Source organism: Triticum aestivum, chromosome 7A (assembly GCF_018294505.1).
Source record: "Triticum aestivum cultivar Chinese Spring chromosome 7A, IWGSC CS RefSeq v2.1, whole genome shotgun sequence".
Classification (NCBI taxonomy): Eukaryota; Viridiplantae; Streptophyta; class Magnoliopsida; order Poales; family Poaceae; genus Triticum; species Triticum aestivum.
The window spans coordinates 276,300,777-276,326,285 of NC_057812.1; the positions used below are offsets into that span (position 1 = coordinate 276,300,777).

Genomic DNA, 25,509 nt, shown 5'->3' on the forward strand with positions numbered 1-25,509 from the left:
TTCATGACTCACCTCGAGTGCGCATGTACGAAGAAAGAGAAGCCGAGCTCGATCGGCAGGACAGCTTGGACGCATTGGAGGAGGAGCGTGACGTGGCAAAAGCCCGTTCCGCATTCTATCAACAGCAGGCTCGAAGATACCAAAGCAGAGAAGTACGGGCCAAAAATTACAACGTTGGTGAATTAGTTCTACGACTACCGGACAAGAAAAAGGACAAACTCAAGCCCAAGTGGGAAGGTCCCTTCATAATTGACCAAGTCCTGACTGGTGGAGCGTACCGCCTGCGGGATGCATCGGATAACCGACTCGAGCCGAACCCATGGAACGCAGCCCGTCTCCGAAGATTCTATGCCTAGCGCCGGACTCTGTGTTCGTCTCCTTCCTCTGTCCATTTTTTATATATTTTCTATCTTACATTTCTCTTCTCTCTCTCTCTCTCTCTCTCTCTCTCTCTCTCTCTCTCTCTCTTATAGCCTTTAAAGGCTCATAAAGTGACGCGCTATCCGCGCTCATTAAACCTGGGGGCTTCTTTAAACAGAAGCTTATTCATACGGGCTTCATGCCCAACACATGTGTCACACTTCCGCATGTACCTTTTATTCACCATTATATGCATCGATATGACTTAAGTTTTGGCCAAGCTGGGTTGCCTGGCTCCTGTGCTTACCCCTACGTTCCCGATTGTTCGGCTAGGTGGTAAAGGGAGCACCTCTGCGATTGTTACTGCCGGGTCAGCCGGACGTGTACCTCAGACTGGGTGAAGCCGAAAGCTAGCGTTCTTAAGGGAATATTCGGTCGGTGAACTAAAGATGATCTTTTTTATTTTTATCTATACGCCCCCAGATGTTTTTCCTGCGTTTCTTTTCGCAGCATGGACATGCACCTTAGGGCATGCCTCCCAGGGAAAGGAACCCCTAACGGAACTATTCTCCCTGGAAGATGTTTCTTACTAACCATGTAATATAACATAACTAGTCGGGCACTTGTCTGTTCACGCACTAATGACCCCTACGCCTGGTCTCCATGCATTCCCCGGTTCCTATATAACCGCATGGGAATTCGGACACACTCCGGACCGTCAGGTCCCGAGGCTGAAGCGAAAAGGTCGGCCATGACAAATGATCTACAATCCGGCTAGAAGGCATTATAAATGTCAATTAAATTACATAGTCATTTTGACTGATTGTATTCCTCTTCAATACCATCTAACAGGCTGTCTAATTTACAGTCCTGCTGGGAATACTTTGCGGCCAACTCTACTTGGCCGTATACTAAGCTTACAGGGATCTCCTTCCCATCGGGCCCTACAGGACCGACCTCGGCCATGTGGTTGGGGTCAGCCTTTGCGTACCGCGTCTTCACCATGGCCCAGGCCTCCCTAGCGCCTTGACGGCAGGCCGATATCTTCCACAATCGGAAGCGCCGCCGTGCTCCCTTTAGCTTCTCCGCAAGCTCTCCAAGACCTTCGGGCATGGAGACGGATGGCCACAGGGCCTGGGCGACGCCTTGCATCGCCTGCCGAACTCGATCGAGCAGTTGCGAGAGCTCGGGAAGAAGGTCACCCGTAGAACCGGGCATCTCCTCTGCAGGACGACCTGTTAGCACACCTACAGACATTGCTCTGTTAGTCGACTTCCCCGCCGAACTTTCTTTCAAAGGTTCGTTCAAGCACTTACTAAATATGCCGCGCCGAAGCCGCTGATTCTCCTTCACGGAGTCTGACAGCTGGGCACGAACATCTTTCAGCTCGACGCCCAGCTTGGTGTTGGCATCTTGGAGATCGTTCTTCTCCCGCCTCACCTTTGTCAGCACCTTCTCACCAGCCTTTAGCTGGCGTAGGAGGTGTTGCCTTTCCGGATTCAATCCGGCGCCATCTGCAATTTCATTTGTCAGATTCGCACCCATGCCGTGCTTCGCAAAATACTTATCTTTCGAAGTGTATATTACCAGAGGGGGTCTCCTTGGGCTCCCCTGCCGCGGCTAGTGCGGCCTCAAGTTGGGCTTTGCACTCTTCCAGCTCCTTGGACAGTAGGGAATTCTTTTCTGTAAGAACCTGCATAACAAATGATCCTTAAATCAGTTATTCTAACTGTTTCAAGTCTCGGGGGCTACTGGTATATATATATATAATTACCAAAATTTTCTTACCCGTATGTCTTTTACATATTGCTCCGTGGCTCTGGCTAGACCATTTTGAGCGGCACGGAGGTACGCATCTCCCGAGTTGAAGGCATCTAACGCCCCTTGGGAGAAACAAGCGTCGCGAAGAATTGTCCGGCGACGCCTGTGGTTCATGGCACTCTCCACCTCAGAGTTGGTGGCAGACAACCCGTCCACATCCTCCGTCGGAGGAGCGTCTGGCGCGCGCCTTGCGTTCGCCTCCGCCTCCGGACCAGGCTTTGGAGCCTGGCTGGTGGAGGCGCGATTGGCAGCCTCTCCGGATATAGTCCGGCGAGGTCTCTTTGTCCTGAAGAGAGCACGAGTGTCAATGTGCCTCGAAGGTATAACACCTGGGATAAGGGGGCGCGCCATACCTTTGCGCTGACGCCTCGGTCCGGACTGCACTTCTTTTCTGCCCACGGGGCCCTGCGGCCCCTCGTTGGCTTGTCGCCGCAGGTTCGGCCTTCCGCCTTAAAAACCTCCCCTGCAAAGTTCGGTTGTAATCAGGAAACTGAAAACACGAGAGGGCGGACACCTATTCGGGGTACTGGGACTTCGATCTCAGTTACCTGGGAGGCCGGGATTAGCCCTGGGTAATCGGCCGTAATGGCCACCAAGGCGTTGTCCTTGCTCAATTGATGGAACACTCCATCAATCAGCTCCACAGATATGTCCGGATCCTCTTGAGAGGCCGGGTCGAGGGACCGTCCTGGGTCCTCGGGTTGTGGAGGAGGGCTGCTTATTTCCTTAACAGCCCGGCGCAGTTCCTGCGTTGAAGTCGTCAGACTGAATATTTAACAATGGGAATACAAAACGGATGGGCAAGTAAATACGACCGCTTACCCAGCTTGGGGGATTGTGCATAGAGAATCCACCCTGTGGGTTGACGCGGAGAAATTCCTCCTCTTCTCCCTTATACAAAGTGGACAAGATCTTTAGTAGAGCGGCAGCTGAATCCGGCCCCTTACGGCCGTAGCGGGTGGCGTCGTCCTCCCCGTTGAAGTCCCACATGGGGTGGCTTCTATACTGAAGCGGTTGCACCCCCCGCATAATGCATTCGGCCATAACCCCGATCATGGTTAGTCCGGAATGGGCTAACAATCTTATTCGGCCCATCAGGTAAATGATGTCCCTGTCACTTTCCCTCTGAGGGCTCCGTGGACGCCAGCTTAGGCGCTTCTTTAAGGGAGCACTGTCGAATTCAGGGAGGCCGATCCGGACAGGATCCGGCAGCGGGACGTCTTCTATATAAAACCATTCCGAGGGCCAGTCTTCGGACGCCTTCTTTGGGGTTCCGGACAGATATCCGGTCCCGGCGATGCGCCACACTTCGGCTCCGCCCACTTGATACATTGACCCCTCCTTAGAGCGGGGCACAAGGCAGAATAACCTTTTCCATAGCCCGAAATGAGCCTCGATACCCAAAAACAGCTCGCAGAGGGCTACGAAGCCCGCGATATGCAATACGGAGGCAGGCGTGAGATTGTGTAGCTGGAGGCCATAGAACTCCAGGAGCCCCCGGAGAAATGGATGGATTGGAAATCCGAGCCCCCTTATTAAATAAGGGACGAGGCACACCCGCTCTCCTTTGGAGGGATTAGGGGCACTCTCCGCTTGCTCTCCGCCATTATAGATGGCAAGGCCGGCTCGAACCGGGACCATATAGGCCGGGGGGAGAAATCCCTTGGTCTGGAGCGTCACTAGCTCGCTATGCGGGATGGAGCATCTCTCCCAATATCCAGGCTGAGGGCTGGAAGGGCGAGAGGAGGAGTCGCGACGGCTGGCCATGGTGGAATGGACCTTTGTCGGATGCGCTCTGATGAACACTCGCGAAGGGGGGAAGATGTGGTTTGGATCTAAATCCTCGTCCCCTTAAATAGGTCAGCTCATTTACGCGGCTAGGGGTGTGAATGTAAAAACACTCAGACTTTTCATATTCGTTTGACACGTGGGAAGCGGCCATTATTGGGCGTAGAAGCCAAGAAGCGCAACATCTACAAGAAACCGGACTTTATTCAACAGGTACACGGAATTTGGAGGAGAACCCGCCTTGCAATGCCGAAGACAATCAGCGCGCCGGACTCATCGTCATTGAAGCCTGGTTCGGGGGCTACTGAGGGAGTCCTGGATTAGGGGGTGTCCGGATGGCCGGACTATACCTTCAGCCGGACTCCTGGACTATGAAGATACAAGATTGAAGACTTCGTCCCGTGTCCGGAAGGGACTTTCCTTGGCGTGGAAGGCAAGCTTGGCGATACGAATATGCAGATCTCCTACCATTGTAACCCACTTTGTGTAACCCTAACCCTCTCCGGTGTCTATATAAACCGGAGGGTTTTAGTCCGTAGGACAACATACACAACAACAATCATACCATAGGCTAGCTTCTAGGGTTTAGCCTCTCCGATCTCGTGGTAGATCTACTCTTGTACTACCCATATCATCAATATTAATCAAGCAGGACGTAGGGTTTTACCTCCATCGAGAGGGCCCGAACCTGGGTAAAACTTCGTGTCCCTTGCCTCCTGTTACCATCCGGCCTAGACGCACAGTTCGGGACCCCCTACCCGAGATCCGCCGGTTTTGACACCGACACACACCCACTTAGTTTCTTTTTGAGCTTTCATATACTTATAGCTATAGTGCATTCGTTGCATGGCAATCCCTACTCACTCACATTAATATCTATTGATGGGCATCTCCATAGCCCGTTGATACGCCTAGTTGATGTGAGACTATCTTCTCCTTTTTGTCTTCTCCACAACCACCATTCTATTCCACCTATAGTGCTATATCCATGGCTCACGCTCATGTATTGTGTGAAGATTGAAAAAGTTTTGAAAAAGTTAGAGTATGAAACAATTGCTTGGCTTGTCATTGGGGTTGTGCATGATTTAAATATTTTGTGTGGTGAAGATAGAGCATAGCCAGACTATATGATTTTGTAGGGATAGCTTTCTTTGGCCATGATATTTTGAGAGGACATAATTGCTTTATTAGTATGCTTGAAGTATTATTATTTTTATGTCAATATAAACTTTTGTCTTGAATCTTTCTAATCTGAATATTCATATCACAATTAAGAGGATTTGCATTGAAATTATGCCAAGTAGCACTCCGCATCAAAAATTCTCTTTTTATCATTTACCTACTCGAGGACGAGCAGGAATTAAGCTTGGGGATGCCTGATACGTCTCCAACGTATCTATAATTTTTGATTGCTCCATGCTATATTATCTACTGTTTTGGGCAATATTGGTCTTTATTTTCCACTTTTATATTATTTTTGGGACTAACCTATTAACCGGAGGCCCAGCCCAGATTTGTTGTTTTATGCCTATTTCAGTGTTTTGAAGAAAAGGAATATCAGAGGGAGTCGAAACGGAATGAAATCAACTGGAGAAGTTATTTTTGGAAGGAAACACACCTGATGGACTTGGACCCCACGTCACAAGATACAGGAGCTGCCCACGAGGGTGGGGGCGCGCCCACCCCCTAGGGCGCGCCCCCTACCTCGTGGGGCCCTCGTGGCTCCCCTGACGTGCTTCTTCTGCCTATATAACTCCATATACCCTAAAACTTCTAGAAGAGAGAATAGATCGAGAGTTCCGCCGCCAGAAGCCTCCGTAGCCACCGGAAACCAATCTAGACCCGTTCTGGCACCCTGCCGGAGGGGGCAATCCCTCTCCGGTGGCCATCTTCATCATCCCGGTGCTCTCCATGACGAGGAGGGAGTAGTTCTCCCTCGAGGCTGAGGGTATATACCAGTAGCTATGTGTTTGATCTCTCTCTCTCTCGTGTTCTTGAGATGATACGATCTTGATGTATCACGAGCTTTGCTATTATATTTGGATCCTATGATGTTTCTTCCCCTCTCTACTCTCTTGTAATGAATTGAGTTTCCCCTTTGAAGTAATCTTATCGGATTGAGTCTTTAAAGATTTGAGAACACTTGATGTATGTCTTGCCGTGGATATCTGTGGTGACAATGGGATACCACGTGCCACTTGATGTATGTTTTGGTGACCAACTTGCGGGTTCCGCCCATGAACCTATGCATAGGGGTTGGCACACGTTTTCGTCGTGATTCTCCGGTAGAAACTTTGGGGCACTCTTTGAGGTCCTTTGTGTTGGTTGAATAGATGAATCTGAGATTGCGTGATGCATATCGTATAATCATACCCACATATACTTGAGGTGACATTGGAGTATCTAGGTGACATTATGGTTTTGGTTGATTTGTGTCTTAAGGTGTTATTCTAGTACGAACTCTAGGGCTGTCTGTGACACTTATAGGAATAGCCCACTGGATTGATTGGAAAGAATAACTTTGAGGTGGTTTCGTACCCTACCATAATCTCTTCGTTTGTTCTCCGCTATTAGTGACTTTGGAGTGACTCTTTGTTGCATGTTGAGGGATAGTTATGTGATCCAATTATGTTAGTATTGTTGAGAGGACTTACACTAGCGAAAGTATGAACCCTAGGCCTTGTTTCAACACATTGCAATACTGTTTACGCTCTCTTTTATCATTAGTTACCTTGCTGTTTTTATAATTTCATATTACAAATACCTTTATCCATCATCCATATACCACTTGTATCACCATCTCTTCGCCGAACTAGTGCACATATACAATTTACCATTGTATTGGGTGTGTTGGGGACACAAGAGACTCTTTGTTATTTGGTTGCAGGGTTGCTTGAGAGAGACCATCTTCATCCTACGCCTCCTACGGATTGATAAACCTTAGGTCATCCACTTGAGAGAAATTTGCTACTGTCCTACAAACCTCTGCACTTGGAGGCCCAACAACGTCTACAAGAAGAAGGTTGTGTAGTAGACATCAAACAGCAAGCCAGTTGCTGCTCAAGTGAAGAAACCCAAGTCTGGACCTAAGCCTGAGACTGAGTAATTCTACTTAAAAGGAACTGGTCAATGGAAGCGGAACTGCCCCAAGTATTTGGCCGAGAAGAAGGATGGTAAAGTGAAAGGTATATTTGATATACATGTTATTGATGTGTACCTTACGAATGCTCAAAGTAGTGCCTGGGTATTTGATACTGGTTCAGTTCCTAACATTTGCAACTCGAAACAGGGCTACGGATTAAGCGAAGATTGGCTAAGGACGAGGTGACGATGCGCGTGGGAAATGGTTCCAAAGTCGATGTGATCTCCGTCGGCACGCTACCTCTACTTCTACCTTCGGGATTAGTTTTAGACCTAAATAATTGTTATTTGGTGCCAGCGTTGAACATGAACATTATATCTGGATCTTGTTATGTGAGATGGTTATTCATTTAAATCAGAGAATAATTGTTGTTCTATTTATATGAGTAATATCTTTTATGGTCATGCACCCCTGATGAGTGGTCTCTTTTTACTAAATCTTGATAGTAGTGATACAGATGTTCATAGTATTGAAGCCAAAAGATGCAGAGTTGATAATGATAGTGCAACTTATTTGTGGCACTGCCGTTTAGGTCATATTGGTGTAAAGCGCATGAATAAACTCCATTCTGACAGACTTCTGGAATCACTTGAATATGAATCACTTGGTACTTGCGAACCATGCCTCATGGGCAAGATGACTAAAACTCCGTTCTCCGGAACAATGGAGCGAGCAACAGAGTTATTGGAAATCATACATACTGATGTATGTGGTCCAATGAACATTGAAGCTCGTGGCGGATATCGTTATTTTTTCACCTTCACAGATGATCTGAGCAGATATGGGTATATCTACTTGATGAAACATAAGTCTGAAACATTTGAAAAGTTCAAAGAATTTCAGAGTGAAGTGGAAAATCATCATAACAAGAAAATCAAGTTTCTACGGTCTGATCATGGAGGTGAGTATTTGAGTTATGAGTTTGGACTTTATTTGAAACAATGTGGAATAGTTTCGCAACTCACGCCACTTGGAACACCACAACGTAATGGTGTGTCCGAACGTCGTAACCGCACTTTATTAGATATGGTGCGATCTATGATGTCTCTCACTGATTTACCGCTGTCATTTTGGGGTTACGCTTTAGAGACAGCTGCATTCACGTTAAATAGGGCACCATCTAAATCCGTCGAGACGACACCTTATGAACTATGGTTTGGCAAGAAACCTAAGTTGTCGTTTCTTAAAGTTTGGGGCTGTGATGCTTATGTGAAAAAGCTTCAACCTGATAAGCTCGAACCCAAATCAGAGAAATGTGTCTTCATAGGATACCCAAAGGAGACTGTTGGGTACACATTCTATCACAGATCCGAAGGCAAGATATTCATTGCTAAGAATGGATCCTTTCTAGAGAAGGAGTTTCTCTCGAAAGAAGTGAGTGGGAGGAAAGTAGAACTTGACGAGGTAATTGTACCTTCTCCCTTATTGGAAAGTAGTTCATCACTAAAATCACTTCCAGTGATTCCTACACCAGTAAGTGAGGAAGCTAATGATGATGATCATGAAACTTCTGATCAAGTTACTACCGAACCTCGTAGGTCAACCAGAGTAAGATCTGCACCAGAGTGGTACGGTAATCCTATTCTGGAAGTCATGTTACTTGACCATGACGAACCTGCGAACTATGAGGAAGCGATGATGAACCTAGATTCCGCAAAATGGCTTGAGACCATGAAATCTGAGATGGGATCCATGTATGAGAACAAAGTATGGACTTTGGTTGACTTGCCCGATGGTCGGCAGGCCATAGAGAATAAATGGATCTTCAAGAAGAAGCCTAACGCTGACGGTAATGTTACTGTCTACAAAGCTCAACTTGTTGCAAAAGGTTTTCGACAAGTTCAAGGAGTTGACTACGTTGAGACCTTCTCACCCATAGCGATGCTAAAGTCCGTCTGAATCATGTTAGCAATTGCCGCATTTTATGATTATGAAATTTGGCGAATGGATGTCAAAACTGCATTCCTGAATGGATACCTTAAAGAAGAGTTGTATATGATGCAACCAGAAGGGTTTGTCGATCCAAAAGGTGCTAACAAAGTGTGCAAGCTCCAGCGATCCATTTATGGACTGGTGCAAGCCTCTCGGAGTTGGAATATATGCTTTGATAGTGTGATCAAAGCATATGGTTTTGTACAGACTTTTGGAGAAGCCTGTATTTACAATAAAGTGAGTGGGAACTCTGTAGCATTTCAGATATTATATGTAGATGACATATTGTTGATCGGAAATGATACTGAATTTATGAATAGCACAAAAGGATACTTGAATAAGAATTTTTCAATGAAAGACCTCGGTGAAGCTGCTTATATATTGGGCATCAAGATCTATAGAGATAGATCAAGACGCTTGATTGGAGTTTCACAAAGCACATACCTTGATAAAGTTTTGAAGAAGTTCAAAATAGATCAGGCAAAGAAAGGGTTCTTGCCTGTATTACAAGGTGTGAAGTTGAGTCAGACTCAATGCCCGACCACTGCAGAAGATAGAGAGAAAATGAAAGGTTTTCCCTATGCTTCAGCCATAGGCTCTATCATGTATGCAATGCTGTGTACCAGACCAAAGTAATCCAGGAGTGGATCACTGGACAACGGTCAAGAACATCATGAAATACCTAAAAAGGACTAAGGATATGTTTCTCGTATATGGAGGTGACAAAGAGCTCGTCATAAACGGTTACGTCAATGCATGCTATGACACTGATCCGGATGACTCTAAGTCACAAACCGGATACGTGCTTTTATTAAATGGTGGAGCTGTCAGTTGGTGCAGTTCTAAGCAGAGCGTCGTGGCGGGATCTACATATGAAGTGGAATACATAGCTGCTTCAGAAGCAGCAAATGAAGGAGTCTGGATGAAGGAGTTCATATCCGATCTAGGTGGCATACCTAGTGCATCGGGTCCAATGAAAAACTTTTGTGACAATACTGGAGCAATTGCCTTGGCAAAGGAATCCAGATTTCACAAGACAACCAAGCACATCAAGAGACGCTTCAATTTTATCCACGATCAAGTCAAGGAGGGAGACATGGAGATTTGCAAAATACATACGGATCTGAATGTTGCAGACACATTGACTAAGCCTATCTCACGAGCAAAACATGATCAGCACCAAGACTCCATGGGTGTTAGAATCATTACAATGTAATCTAGATTATTGACTCTAGTGCAAGTGGGAGACTGAAGGAAATTTGCCCTAGAGGCAATGATAAAGTTGTTATTTATATTTCCTTATATCATGATAAATGTTTATTATTCATGCTAGAATTGTATTAATCAGAAACTTAGTACATGTGTTAATACATAGACAAACAGAGTGTCACTAGTTTGCCTCTACTTGACTAGCTCGTTGAATCAATGATGGTTATGTTTCATAACCATAGACATGAGTTGTCATCTGATTAATGGGATCACATCATTAGAGAATGATGTGATTGACTTGACCCATCCATTAGCTTAGCACGATGATTGTTTAGTTTGTTGCTATTGCTTTCTCTATAACTATACATGTTCCTATGACTATGAGATCATGCAACTCCCGAATACCGGAGGAACACTTTGTGTGCTACCAAATGTCACAACGTAACTGGGTGATTATAAAGGTGCTCTACAGGTGTCTCCGATGGTGTTTGTTGAGTTGGCATGGATCAAGATTAGGATTTGTCACTCCAATTGTCGGAGAGGTATCTCTGGGCCCTCTCGGTAATGTACATCACAATAAGCCTTGCAAGCATCGTAGAGTTAGTTACGGGATGTATCATTACGGAACGAGTAAAGAGACTTGCCGGTAACGAGATTGAACTAGGTATTGAGATATCGACGATCGAATCTCGGGCAAGTAACATACCGATGACAAAGGGAACAACGTATACCGTTATGCGGTTTGACCGATAAAGATCTTCGTAGAATATGTAGGAACCAATATGAGCATCCAGGTTCCGCTATTGGTTATTGACCGGAGACATGTCTCGGTCATGTCTACATAGTTCTCGAACCCGTAGGGTCCACACGCTTAACGTTTGGTGACGATCGGTATTACGTGTTTATGTGTTTTGATATACCGAAGGTAGTTTAGAGTCCCAGATTTGATCATGGACATAACGAGGAGTCTCGAAATGGTCGAGACATAAAGATCGATATATTGGAAGCCTATGTTTGGACATCGGAATGGTTCCGGGTGAAAACGGGAGTATACCGGAGCACCGGGAGCTTACCGGAACCCCCCGGGAGGTATATGGGCCTTACTGGGCCTTAGTGGGGGAGAGGGGAAAGGAGAAAAGGAGGGGGTGCCCCCCAAGCCCAATCCGAATTGGGAGCGGGGCCGGCCTCCCTTTCCTTCCTCCTCCCTCCTCCTTCCTTCTCTCCTAAATCCAACAAGGCAAGGGGGGAGTCCTACTCCCGGTGGGAGTAGGACTCCCCTTGGGGGACGCCTAGGAGGTCGTCCCCCTCCCCCTCCTCCACTCCTTTATATACGGGGGAGTGGCACCCCATAGACACACAAGTTGATCATTGATCTTTAGCCGTGTGCGATGCCCCCTCCACCATAATCCGCCTCAGTAATATCGTAGCAATATCAGTCATTAGGCGAAGCCCTGTTCCGGTAGCAACATCATCACCGTCATCACGCCGTCGTGCTGACGAAGTTCTCCCTCGAAGCTCTACTGGATCGTGAGTTCGCGGGACGTCACCGAGCCGAATGTGTGCAGATCGCGGAGGTGTCGTACCTTCGGTGCTAGATCGGTCGATCATGAAGACGTACGACTACATCAACTGCGTTGTCATAACGCTTCCGCTTATGGTCTACGAGGATAGGTAGACGATACTCTCCCCTCTCGTTGCTATGCATCACCATGATCTTGCATGTGCGTAGGAAATTTTTGAAATTACTGCGTTCCCCAACACTAATATAGTGTCATTTATGCATTTAACATTGTCCTCTCCCAGAACAATACCAAAAACTTCCTTAATGACTGATGCACCACAACATCCCAATGTTGCTGAAAGAAGTGTGCATGAAAGTCATTCGGGCCTAGTGCTTTTGTAGGAAACATCTGAAAAGGGGATTTTTTTTAACTTCTTCCTCACCATAAGGGGCCAACAATAGTTCAAATCCGCTCCTGGGGCGTCGCTTTGCTGCGTCTGGCCCATCCTCAGGTACCTTTGGAGGATGGGGAGGGTGATAACGTACACATTTCCCTTCATTTCTGTTGTGACACTTGAACATGGTCAATCATGTCCTGAATATCTTGAATTCCCTTGACAAATAAAGTTCTTTCAAAAATCCAACGGCAAAGCTTGCATCTCTGTCGAGTAGTTGGTCATTTTGCTCATCTGGGCTTTGGAGAGCTTTTATTAGGTTCTTCATTCGCCTCATCAATGCCCTTAGGTGAAAAAATTGAGTACTTTTGTCACCCTCAGATAACCATTGTACACGTGAACGTTGGTGCCACATTATTTCCTCCCCTAAGGAAAGGCTTAATGAGCCTATCATTCATCTTGATTTCTGCATGGGAGGGCCCCACTATTGTCGGATTGTTTCTTGAAACATCAAGTTCTCTTTTAAGCTTCTTTATTACCCCTCGCACACCGCCAAAAGTGCTCTTACTCCAACTCCCCAAATCGGCTGCTAGTGTTGTTAGTCTGGCATGAATTCCCGTAGCCGTTGGATCGTGACCATTCGACTGCCATGCATCATCAGCAGTCCTCTTTACATCGGCTTACGTGTCCCACATGGCTTCATACTAAAAATCTCCATTTGACTGCCATGCATCATCAACGGTCCTCTTTACATATGCTTGTGTGTCCCATATGACTTCATACTAAAAATCTCTTTCATGCCTTGCCCTGGAGCTTGATGCGTCAAAGTTTAAAAGAATGGGGCTATGATCTGAGGTCGTTGCAGTTAAATGCTCAATAGACGCCAAGGGGAACTGAGCACACCATGTGGCAGATCTGAGAGCTCGATCTAACCTTACCCTGGTAAATGAGCCACCTGCAACTTTCTTCTCGAAGGTCCACGGTCTTTCATGGAAGCCCAGATCAACAAGAAAAGAACATCGATGACCTCCCAGAAGCCTTGCATTTCCGTCTAATTAACGACGCTGATTAAATCCATCGTGCTCCTCAGACCGCAACACATCATTAAAGTCGCTTAAACACAACCATGAAAGATTATGCAAAGTACTTAGATTCTTCATTGTGTCCCAAGTCTGGTGACGTTGATGCGTTTGGGCTTCACCATAGAAGCAAGACAACCACCATGGATCGCCTCCAATGTCAGAAACTTTCATATCAACATGGTACTTGGAGTAGTCGAGAAACTCTAACTTTATTTCATTATTTCAAAACATAACTAGGCCTGCTAATTTTTTTTCACACGGATCTTAGTAATTTGGGTCTCGAAAATGCAAAACACTTTAGGGGCAAACTTAACCACGAGCTTGCGGAGCTCTTGAATTGTCGCGTCGTTGCCAATACCATGTCAATTTCAATAGAAGATACCCATTAGACCCGGCGGTCTTCCTCGATGGTGCCAAGTTATTCATATCCGTTTTTGCTCTTCCTTCCCTTGTTTCTTTAGCTCGGCGCTCCTCCTCGAGGGAGGCCACCAATTCAATTTCTGATGTAGTCGACTTGCTCGGAGAGAGTCCTTACCTCGCCTTCTTCCGCTCATTAGGGGGTACATGTGCTGGGGGTGGTGGCAGAATTGGGGTATTCTGGTGGAGAGCAATACTTAAACTTCTTCCTGCCTTCAAAGCTCATACAAAGTGCTAAGCTGGCAGAGGAGACTCCATTCTTTTCTGGTCAGACAAGTGGTTTGACATGCCTCTGAACACCCAATTCCCTGAACTTCACTCTTTTGCTATCGATGCATACATCGCCTTGGCTCAGACACAACAGTATGAAGACTTAAGCACTATTTTCCATAGACCTTTATCACTCCAGGCCTACAACCAGTTCAATGCATTACAGAACATTTTGACAACCAGGGCAGAAACAACAAACAAAGACTCTTGAATCATGGCAGGCAACACTCATAAATTTTCAGCTATGACCAGGTATAAAGTCATGGCCGGCCCTAGTAATGCACATGAGATCTTTCAAAAAGTTTGAAGAACGGCATGTAGGCTCAGGCACAAAATTTTCTTTTGGCTATTGCTGCATGACAGGCTGAGCACTAGGAATCTGATTCATCGCAGAACCATGCACTTAGAGGATTATAACTGTGCCCTTTGTGCAGATTCTACTGAGGAAACCAGCACTCATCTTTTCTGGGATTGCCAATTTGCTGGTTACTGCTGGAGCAGAGTTGCTCCTACTAAATGTAGAGGTACCTCTACCTATGATGAAGTTCTGTTCACTCTCAGTGCGCTTCCTAAGGATATTGCAATGGAAGTGGTGATTATGGGTTGTTGGAGCACCTGGATGATCAGAAATGATAAAATCTTTAGAAAGGCACCGATGAGTTATGAATCCTGGAAGCATTATCTCAGAGAAGGCATGGAAATGACTAGACTTAGAGCAAAGCAAAAGAAAGTTGATTTGATAACCAGTTGGATAGAGCATAATCTCTAATTTCCATATGTTAGATATGTTTTCTAAAATGGGTGTGGGTTGATTTTCTGTATGTTGGCTCCCTAGCCTTTGTAATGGTACTTTACTTTTTATTAATATAGAAAATACCGTAGAATGATTGTTCTACGGTTTCGGCTCAAAAAAATTTGGGGTAATGCCAGCCGAAGTAACAACATTCTTTACAACCGAAGAATCAGGTCCAGGTACCTCCTACTCGATACCTTCCCGTCATTCTTTTTCACTTCCGGGTCTATAGGTTTTGCGGGGCTTTCAACTGTCTCATCCAAATCATTGTCCTCAAAACACATGCACCGTTAGACTTTCCCTTTCTGGGCACTAAACCTCTAGCACCATCACGGCCTCTGCCACGGTATCTACCCCGGAGGAAGGAGGATCTACCCCCACGGTCATTCTCTTGGGTCATCTGCACTGTTCCTTCTCTTTGCCACTAGAAAATTGCCCCACTGCATGACCCGGAGCCCACAAACCGCACAGAAAAAAACCCGATCTTCTCATACTTGACCTCCAGGAAAATTCTTTCTCCCGCTAAATTCAATGCTGCCCAGCGGATTAAGGGTGTGGTCACGTCAATACTAGCACAGACTCGAACATAGTTTCCTTCGAAACATCATCCAGGGTTTAACTCCACACTCCTGATGATCCCTATCATCCTGGCCGATTGATCTACAATCGACTCCTTCCGGTAAAGGTCCGGTATCTTATGTATTTGTGCCCATACAGACACCCTCTCGAGTTTGACAAATTCCGGAGCTCGCTTTCCGTCAAACTCCTCAATCAAGACCAGTAGGCCATGGATGATCCAAAGGTCCCGGTGCATCACAGATCACACGCTTCCAATCGCCCAGGCAGAAAACCTGTATGACCTACAGATTATCGTCAACTTCTCTATCTCCCGCACATGAGGATTATCGTCAACTTCTCTATCTCCCGCACATGAGCTATATTCTCCACAAACTTCAGCGTTTCCTTTAGAGGTGCGCTGCTAAAGGTCTTGGTGGTGTTGACCTTGGCTACAGCAAGCCACCGGCCTCGTTCCTATCCAGTACAACTTTCATTCCAGTGGAGAAGCCTAGTAGCTCCTGGGCCATTTCTAGTGAGCAGAGCTAGCAAGCACGGAAGTGCGATTCTACCCTTTCCAATCATTTTATTATCATCTCCACGCAAAAAGAACATTTTATTACCATCACCCATGAATCATTTTATTATTCCCTCTGTCCCACAATATAAGATGTTTTCGCAAGCTAAATATGCTTGCGAAAGGGTGTTATATTGTGGGACGGAGGGAGTAGCGCCGAGATGCAGGCAGACATAACAATCTTTTCACCCTCCACTTTCAAAAGATAAAATGTATATAGCCTCCATTTAGCAGCTGCACGCACTTGCTGCTACCCAAAACCTAATCAATCCGCAACGAACAAGAGATTCTACTTGTATACCACAACAAGCAGGCAAATATCAAACAGGGCAGATGGTTCGCAAAAAAAAAAAAACATAGAGTATCTTCATCACAAAAAAAAACGACATAGAGCATCTGCTTCCCTCCTCAACCAGCACAAACTAGTAAAACACCAATGAAATGCAGCAGCGACGGCGCCCTTATCGCTGGCGTAGATGCCATCCAACGACTTTGGTATCCTTGTCCTTCACATGGGAATTTCTGTTCAAGTAACAAGGGAAACAAAACAAGGGTAAGTGTGGATGAAACTGTGCATCAGAACAATCGACACAACTAACAACATAAGTACCCAATACTCAATACGATGATAACCAAAAGTCAATACAATCTTATTTTGCAGAGGAGAAGTCAATACAATTGATCTATTAGGAACAGAAAATTCCTTCGTATTCCAAACTGGCGCATTTTCCAGCTGCAGTTTTGTATTCCAGCGAATCAAACAACTGGTCACACGCCAAACGAGTCTCAAGTCACACTGATATTTGTTAAACTGTTGTGATGTTAAAGGATGGATGATAAACTTGTCATATATAGGACCTAATAATCTTCATTACGGTCATGACTCACGATATGGATGCATACAAAAACATGTACTATAAGCCCAAGTATGCTGGTGAGAAATATAAGATCAGCAATTGAAATTCAAGTAAATAATTGCAAGCTTCAACATGCAGACATACTAAAAATACAACATATCCTCAAAAAAATAATCTAAAAAAATACAACAAGCAGGAACTATAAGCATCATCATATAACTAAGGCATGTGATAACAACCATCAAGACGAGAGAACGTACTTTGAGCCAATAGAAAGCTTTACCTATTTCAAACTGTCGGGGATGACAGCAACGATGGCGGGAAGTTGGTATATATCTGTGCATCTATGCCCCATTGCTTCAACGAGCACATCCTTTCAAGTTGCATCGTCTTGATGTCCAGTGAGAGGCAGTCGCAATATGCCGGCTCCAATGACCGGTTGTCAGCATGCTTTAACAGGAGCAAGTATGCATCCGTTGCACCGAGGATGCAATACCAGTACCCATGACGCAGCGACACTGTCTGCTTCAGCTTCCACTGGTTGTCTGCTTCCCTGATGGTATAGTGGAGGTAATATACGCCACCTACAAATGCAAGCGCGAACATCCCAAGCCTGCCTTCCCCTGCCTCCACGATGGCCGTGTCTAGCCCAGCACCTCCGGCTGTGCATGGAATGTCGACAAGGGAGAAGCCCATGGTCCGGGCGTCGAGCACGAGCCACATTCCCTGGCAACTCGTTTCCCAGTAGAAGGAGCCATAGGCGTAGTGGCGCACGCCCAAGCAAGGCCCCCATGAAAGCTCAATGTCGACGGCGAACAGATCGCTCCAGCTCTGGGACGCGACGACCCGCCATTGCCCGGAGCTGGACGAGAAGACGAAGGCGACCATGTTAGCCTCGCAGCGCGCTGTCCACATCACTCGGAATGACGTGTCTGGCGCCTCCGCCGCCTCCTCGTCGCTGGGGGGAGCGAGGAAGGGCCCGTATGCCTTGCAGACCGGGTTCGCCTCCGCCAGGTCTTGAGGGACCGGGGGGAGCAGGAGGTATCGCTGGTGCAGGGGGTCGCACACGACGACCTCCGTGAACTCCGCGTCCTTGTTGCCCTCGGGAGCCCGGTCGAGGAGGACGCGGCCGTCGCGGGCGTCCTTCATGACCCAGCGGTTGGGGGCGGGCAGGAAGGAGAAGGAGAAGTCCTTGCCGGGGGCGTTTGCGAGGGCTCTCCCGGCGGGCGCGGAGGGGTGGGGCGGGAGGGCGGGGTGGAAGCCGGCGCCGTCGACGATGCCGAGGAGCGGAGGGGCGTGGAGCCTGCGGAATTCGCGGGTGCAGGCGCGGTCGGTGGCGGCTTGGCGGAAGGAGGCGCAGGTGGCGGCGACGCGGGCGAGGTCCTCGGGGGTGGGCAGGCGGATGAAGAACTCCGGCAGGAGGTCGTTGATGATCGCCGGCATCGGCATGTTCCGGGCGGTACGTGCACGTACGTGGCTGGTGGAGTGGAGTGGAGTGGGGTGGGGAGTTGAGCGGCGGCGTATGCGAGAAAGCAACAGATGGCGGCCGAGAAGAGAGGGATCCTGTTTGGTTTGCTTTTGAGTTTTGAAGGAAGGTTCACACTGAGAAAGCACCTACGCTGCCTCTATATATAGTGTACGATTCCATGTTAATGTTAGGCAAGATATTAATTTTATTAAATATTAATATTATGCAAGATATACATTGTATATTAATATTTTGGTAGGATATGATTATTTGATTAATGAGTACGTTGGAATTGTGACTGGCCAGCTGCTTGGAGCATCTCCACCGGTTCCCTCAAAATCCTCCAAGGCCCCGCTTGGATTGGGTGTAAATTTTTACACTCACATTTATTTTACAGATGTAAATTCCCGATCACAGCTAATTTTCCGCCTGGAAACAAAACAACCAGTCCAGGCATGTGTCATAAACCAGCCGGATATGATCGGAAATGGGAATCCAGGCGGGGCCCGAGTGTGTTTAGGGGCTCTCCAAATAATTTTTTAGGGTTTCAGAGATGTGTTGCTCTAGAAGGCAGGCAGTGTGGTATCGGTGGAGGTGCTGCAATTGCCGATGGAAGGGGAGGCTGCCTGGCCGCCGACGATGCAGCGTCGTGGTCGCAACTAGCTTTAGCCGGTTGGCTCCCTCCACGGTGGATGGGATTATAGGGATAGCTGCATCTCCCCATCTATATGCCGGGGTATGGGGTGTTTTTAAGGAGAGTTCGTCCAATCAAACATTGGATGGAAATATTTGAACTACAGTTTGAGGAGTCGTGTGCCCCATATTAGTTGCCATCAAGTCCCTTCGCTGTCGATCGACCTCCTGTGTCCGGTGATCTGGTAGCACAGCCCACGCAAGAAAAGAAGAAACACACAACCGGTAGCAAAACCAAAACCCATGCAAGATCCAGGAAAGCACGACTTGAGAGAAACAACTGCGGCAATGAGTAATGGCATCACAATCATGTCCAACGGCAGCAGTTTCGGCAAACATTTACACACAGTTCCGACCACCGCAATATTCGCGATCTCACAAGTCAGCACAGCCATTTGAACGAAATCCAGGTCCGCTGGCAAGAGAACCCTAAAAACACCAGGCACACGCCAGTGGCATCGTTCCGGGGTTCCCTTCAACAGTCTAAACTCGGCCTCTCTCGAAACAAATAGTTCCCGATATACACAGTGATGGGAGAAATGGTCTTCACAAGAATGGCGGCATCCTCTGGGGAGGTACAGGCTGGTAAACATTGTCCGGGTGGCTCTGCGGTATCCGCTCCCCGGGAGCAGGTCTTCGAGTGAAACCTCCATGTGTATGGTTCTGCATCGGATTGAACGTGCTCCACCAGTGAGGCTCGCCGTCGACAGGGACCCACGGGAATGGCCCAAAGCCCTCCCGGCCCCACGCATATGGTCGATCGACGGGTGGTCTAGAGACACCTTCACCATCAGAGGGAAGGCTCCTGTTCACAGCTGCGGGTGGAGCAAATCCATGGGGCACTCCAACCTCAGCCGACGACGCTGCTGCTGCTGCAATGAAAGATGTGATTGTCAAAGCCCTCGGCCTGACCCTCCTAGCTGTAGGAGGGAAAGGACTGCCCTGCATTGAGGCGTGCATCGAATGTTGATACATATGGCCCCTCGCACCATGACCATGGCCTCTAGTCTCGCCCATAACAGCTGGAACTGACCCTAATGGTGCCACCAGATTGCTTCCGTTGCGAGGTGTGGGCCTGCAGTATTTGGACATTATAACTTTGTAAGAGCTAAGCAAATAGGTGGTTTACCATAGTAAGAGATAGGCATGACCTGCAGAACCTATCTAGATTTATTTAGTTTTCCAAACAGCCCACATAAACCATAGATCAGACAGAAAAAAAAAATCATGTTCTAAAGATTTTGTAAAAGAACTTTTTCACAGGGATTTAGACCATCCAGGCTATCAGACCCCACCTATGTGGTGACTGGTGAAGCATCTACAGTTTTGAAGTTCTGAACAGGGGTTTATCTAGTCTAGAAAGTAAAATTTCACAGTTAGATGGTATTCATGAATTGAGCATACCTGTGGACTAGGGGATGGTGATGTACATATGGTCTTGATCTTTGTTGGCTGCTGGTTTCATATCTGGGAAGTCCTATACCAAATGGAGCTACAGAATGATCCGGGATGCCCGATACAGGAAGATTAGTCAAATATCTGTGCTCGCTATCAAGAATTCTTGGCTCAGTTGCATGGAAAGCTGCTTGGGTATTGCCCAAATCAGGAGCTGCATGGCCTTCCAAGCTAGTTGGATGGCGATGAAATGAAGCGCCTTCAGCACCAGAACCAAGAGGCACATGCACGGGATGGAGAAAACCACGCAGTGAAAGATAAGGACAAACAAGTGAACTGCTTGCAGCACTCGAATGGTCTGCGACTGTATGATCTTCATAAAATTAAAAAGAAATCAATAAACGACATAGAAATTTCGTTAGTTAAAAATCTGGGTCAACATGCTTACAAGACGGTGGCTCCGCTTCACCCTCCCTGAAAAGAAGTAAAGGATAAATTCAGAACTTGAAGATTTGAGATATAAAATTCTTTGAAGAACCTGATAAAGTGTACAGTATCAACATAGGCGAACAAGCTAAGGTTTTGCAATACAGAAGTTCCAGTATTAATAACTGACAGTGACCGGCAACCAAGGAAAGGGCAATGCACGACATGGACAAAGCATATTAGGAATACAAATCTAACCATTCATCAAGAAATTGTGCTGGGTGACAACTGCAAATAGTATACCAAATCAACGGCAAACATTATACCAAATCATGCATGACAGCACTCAATGTCATATTAGGAACCATAAAATGGCTTCTCTTTAGGTAATAGGTTGTGGAAAGATAGGTTCCATTCAACTTACGGTTTAGCATTCACATTACATTAATGCTTTGAGACATAAGGTTTAAGAGAGGCGACCAAGGAGGCAGCATCTCGTACAATTTGAAAACCCAATTTCAACATACCCATCGATATGGCATAAGACCACGGCATATTCTCTTATGAAATTAAGTAAAAGCCCATTTTCTTTTTTGCTTTTAGATCATTAACCACATGCTCCAAAAACCATATCTATTGAGATGTGAGGAGACATCCTTACTCGAAAACGGATGCTAGTTGTGTGAATCCACTAAAAGGGCACCACTGAAATCCAAATGGCTGCAAGTCAATACAACAGATATATCAGAATATAAAATATGAGACATGTGAAATGATGTCAGATGCCGACGACATTCCAAAACTGAAAATGCCTTCTGTACCAGCAAAATGAATGCAAGCAGCACATAAAAACCGTAAGGCACGAGGTTCATATGATTATATGACACCTCGTGGAATGCATATGCTAGACAAACAAACAAATGTCACTATTTAAGAAGAAACTTGAACGACATAACACATTTTAATATTGTTTTGAACCCTTAGATGTGTATTTACTATCACAAGAGCACTTACAAGATCAGAAGCAATGTCATAGGTTTCACCAGTCACCCAGCCACCTATATCAATATCAGGAGATGGACGTTGTCCAGTTGCATAAAGCCAGCGGCCTTTCTCTATCTTCCGGCAATTAGGGCATTGCATTGCCCCTTTCGCATTGAATGCTGATCCAATGCAGTCTAGCAGAAAAAGGAGTTGTTTAGTTCAACTATATTTTTACGAATGCATGAAGATGCACCCAGAGGAAGTGTTACAGACACATACTCGGCAGCATTAAATCCAAACTAAAAGCTAACGAGTACTACGTAAATAATAGCAATACAAAATTGAACTAATTAGCATGTGGTATTCACAGATTGCGCTTGAACAAATATAAGCTGAAGATGGGCTTAATTCAAGATAGTCTCTTCATAGTATAAAAGGCAAACTTATTCACTAGCACAACTACATGATGTGTAGACGTGTAGCCATACTCATTGTTTGAAGATGATCAAGTCAATTCCAGAATAATCTGTCACTATTTCTTGCATGCATGATTTGCCTGAGTGATTACGTGATTGGTCATGGAACTTGAAAAGAAAAATGAGTAGTTCAATTATATATTTACAAATGCATGAAGATGCATGCAAAGGAAATGATATAGACACATACTCCGAAGCATTAAACATCCAAAGCAAAAGCTAAGAGCACTATATAATAGCAATACAAAATTGAACTAATCAGCATGTGATATTCACAGATTGTGCTTGAACAAATACAGGCTGAAGATGGGCCTAATTCAAGCTAGTATTTTCATCATGGTATAAAAGGAAAATTTATTCACTAGCAAAACCACATGATGTGTAGATGTGTAGCTTTAACTGTTGTTTGAAGATGCTCGAGTCGATTCCAGAATAGTGTGCCACTATTTCTTGCATGCATGATTTTTTCGAGAAAACGCAAAGGACCTCTGTGTTTCATTTCATCGAAAAGAAAGAGAGAACAAGCCTCCTAGGAGGTGAGTTTTACAATGCCATTGGCCGATCAGTGGGCATCCCAGGGTGGGCAGAACAACCCTAAGCCCCTAAGCCCCTGGGCTCCGGCGTTTGCCCAACAGCGGGCCTCATCTTTGATCCTATCTACTAGCAAATCGACCGAGGGTGTCGCATTGTCAAAGACGCACGCGTTCCTGTGTTTCCAGATCATCATGGAACGAGCAAGGTGATGGACCTGAGGGCCTTGCGATGCATCGTCAGCGTATGCTCGTTCGCTCGCAGCCACCATGCCATGACAGTGGGCTCCTGGTCTGGCGCCTGGATCAGCAAGCGCAGCCAAGACAGGATGGCATGCCATGTTTGGCGAGCGAAGGGGCAGGTAAGGAGCAGGTGTTGGATTGTTTCTGTAGTCTGGTCACATAGGAGGCACCTGGGGTGATGCTGCAGTCCGCGTCAAGCAAACCTTTCTCTGTCGAGCAAGCCAAGACAGGATTGCACGTATGATTTACCCGAGTGATTACGTGATTTGTCATGGAACTTGAAATGAAAAATGTCTAGTTTGGTTCCTAGACTAGTGCACATCATTAATTAATTCCCTAAATTCACTACTATTCCGTTTTCTTTTAATAGCCGGGTAAAATTAATGTGCATCGTAGGTCGTATTATCCAATACACTCATAGAGCATTCACCTACGCCATGCCAAGGTTAATACATCATAATTTGGAAGTTGAGTTTGCCGGTTCCCAAAACAAACAGCAGATACAATTTAACTAACAAAGAAACGGACAAATAACGGACCAAGCAGCGACAAAACCCTCAAAGAACACTTGTAATTCAGGCAACCACCACAGCACTTGTCTGCTTTACAGGGAGCAAGGTGGAACACCCTGATAAATGACGGTAACCGAAGCACCGCATCCAACCCGTGTACGCGACCAGGGATTATATAGCCCTTATGACGCATAGAATGCATGGATCAAATTGGAGCAACAAGCACCAAGAGGTCAGTGTCTTCAAAACTAGAAGCCTAAAACGATGTCGAAACATCTCATGTTATCACAAAAAATAAAATAGAAATTAGAAGCAAATGCCCACCATAAATAAATCTAAGTACCATCAACGAACACTGTTCGAATCGGAACCACCCTCAAATACATATGCTTGAAATAACCCTAGCTCATGCCGGTCTCACAGCTCCAACAGGGACACACAAACTCACCACGATTACTTTGACATGCAATTCCACTCCATCACCATCCAGACGTCCATACCTGCGAACTCCACGGTAGTACAATTCAACAACGCCGATCGCCCATTTTTACAGTCCACAGTCTAAAATCAAACCACCCAAACTTCTCTAGCACGTCGAATTACATGAACTAACCCGCGTCCATCTCTCGCGCACAGATCCGGTTGAAAACAGCACGGCCTAGCTAGCAGGGGCGGTGGGGCGGAGGAATCTGACCTAGGTGGAACTCGTGGCCGCATTGCAGCTTGGCGATGGACCTGCCCCCGGCGCGCCCAGTCACCGGATCCAGGCAGATGGAGCACGCCCCGCCCCCTGCCGCCTCCGCCGCGTGATCGGGCGGCGGCGATCTCTCCAGATCCATCGCCTCCTCCCCCCGGCGCCGGGGCTCCCCCTGCCTCTCTCGCGGGCGCGCTCGTGGGGGGGCGGCAGCTCGCACGGGAGAGGAGAGGAGAGAAAGAGAGGGGAGGGGAGGTGCGGTGCGGTGCTGTTCGTGAGGAGGGAGGAGAGAGAGAAATGAGGAGGGTGTGTCCGAGCGAACGGAAGGGGTTGGGTTGGAATTCGCTGAAATGAGAAAGATGGATAAGAATGCGCTGGACGAATTTGCATTTCGCCGTGTGTTGCTCGTGCGTGGCGATGCCGTTCGTGGACGTAGGCCGGGCGATGCACGTGATGATTTGGTTGGTTTTAGCAGCCATGTTATTTTTAGGCTTGCTATCGGTTTGCTTTTAGGTTTGTTGCTCGGTTTTTAACCCGCCCAAGTTACACGTGTTCTGAGTTCGCGAGAGCATATTCTTCTTCTTCTTTGTGAATAATAAAGAGCGTAATCTTTGTGTTGAGTATGAGGGTTGGGAAAAAATTGCTTTCCATTGTTTGTAAGATTTTCAATTGTGAGAAAAGGGGATTTTCGGTATTTGAAGGTATCGTCGCATTTGTGTTTTCGTAGTATCTCATAAACAACAAACTATCTTATAACTAGTGTCGGTCCATGAAACTAGGGCGCGACTTGCGCTCATAGAAAGAAGATGAGCAATGGAGGAACCATCTGGGAGGTGGAGAAAGAGAAGAAGAGGAACGTACGAAAGTAAGACAAGGAGAGATGACGTGGTGACATCCCGACTTGGCGAGAGTATCTATGACCAATGAGAGGTGGTTGGCGATGCAAGAGAAGGAGCGAGTGCGGACCTGCGGTGCTGATAACAACATGGAGGTGGAGTGGTGGCAAGAAACATAGGAGGCGGCGGGGAAGGAGAAACAAGTAGTCCATGCAAGGAAAGAAATGGGGAAAGGGTCCCCTCAATGCTAAAGTGCGGAGGCCGTGGTGCAGTTTTATCCTATAAAGGTTGATAGATATTTATGGTCTATGAAGTGGACATAGATAAATAAATGTAATAAACAGTCGTCAACCTCCTTATACACCTACAATGAAACTTCTAGAAAGTCACAAAATAACTTACTAAGAGCATCTCCAACAATTGCCTATTATAGGATGCTTTTTTTACTTTTGGAGGGTAAAAAAGTCTCCAATATCTGCTAAAAATAAAAGGTGGGCAAAAAAATCGGGCATCCCAAAAACAGGGCACCTTCAGCTGAAAATTTGTGGCACAA

General features: G+C 46.5%; 2 protein-coding genes across 3 annotated transcripts; both read right to left on the reverse strand.

The window, feature by feature from the left end:
* Window positions 1–16,087: 16,087 nt before the first annotated feature.
* On the reverse strand, window positions 16,088–18,227 carry LOC123152256 (uncharacterized). The gene is made up of 2 exons (XM_044571845.1): window positions 16,983–18,227; window positions 16,088–16,364 (listed from the first exon to the last, which is right to left on the reverse strand). Exon 1 carries the CDS (start codon window positions 18,146–18,148, stop codon window positions 16,988–16,990), a length of 1,161 nt encoding a protein of 386 aa, XP_044427780.1. The 5' UTR covers window positions 18,149–18,227; the 3' UTR covers window positions 16,088–16,364; window positions 16,983–16,987.
* Window positions 18,228–19,127: 900 nt separating this feature from the next.
* LOC123152257 (E3 ubiquitin-protein ligase RFI2) lies at window positions 19,128–24,445 on the reverse strand. 2 transcript variants are annotated; one of them, XM_044571847.1, is made up of 7 exons: window positions 24,121–24,433; window positions 23,875–23,926; window positions 21,696–21,859; window positions 21,343–21,401; window positions 20,704–20,729; window positions 20,265–20,628; window positions 19,128–19,935 (listed from the first exon to the last, which is right to left on the reverse strand). In XM_044571847.1, the coding sequence occupies exons 3-7, from the start codon at window positions 21,822–21,824 to the stop codon at window positions 19,407–19,409; spliced, it is 1,107 nt and encodes a 368-aa protein (XP_044427782.1). In that variant the 5' UTR covers window positions 21,825–21,859; window positions 23,875–23,926; window positions 24,121–24,433; the 3' UTR covers window positions 19,128–19,406. The 2 variants fall into 2 exon arrangements, with proteins under 2 accessions (XP_044427782.1, XP_044427781.1); XM_044571846.1 differs by lacking the exon at window positions 23,875–23,926 and having other exon boundaries at window positions 24,121–24,445.
* Window positions 24,446–25,509: the final 1,064 nt, after the last annotated feature.

Bases quoted from the DNA above. Each gene is read 5' to 3' on its own strand.
- LOC123152256 (XM_044571845.1), bottom strand. From the start codon at position 18,148: ATGCCGATGCCGGCGATCATCAACGACCTCCTGCCGGAGTTCTTCATC.
- LOC123152257 (XM_044571846.1), bottom strand. From the start codon at position 24,265: ATGGATCTGGAGAGATCGCCGCCGCCCGATCACGCGGCGGAGGCGGCA. The intron at 21,402-21,695 runs GTAAGTGCTCTT...ATTGACTTGCAG, and splicing joins ATGACATTGCTTCTGATCTT to CCATTTGGATTTCAGTGGTG. The intron at 20,629-20,703 runs GTAAGCATGTTG...AATTTTATGAAG, and splicing joins TGAAGCGGAGCCACCGTCTT to ATCATACAGTCGCAGACCAT.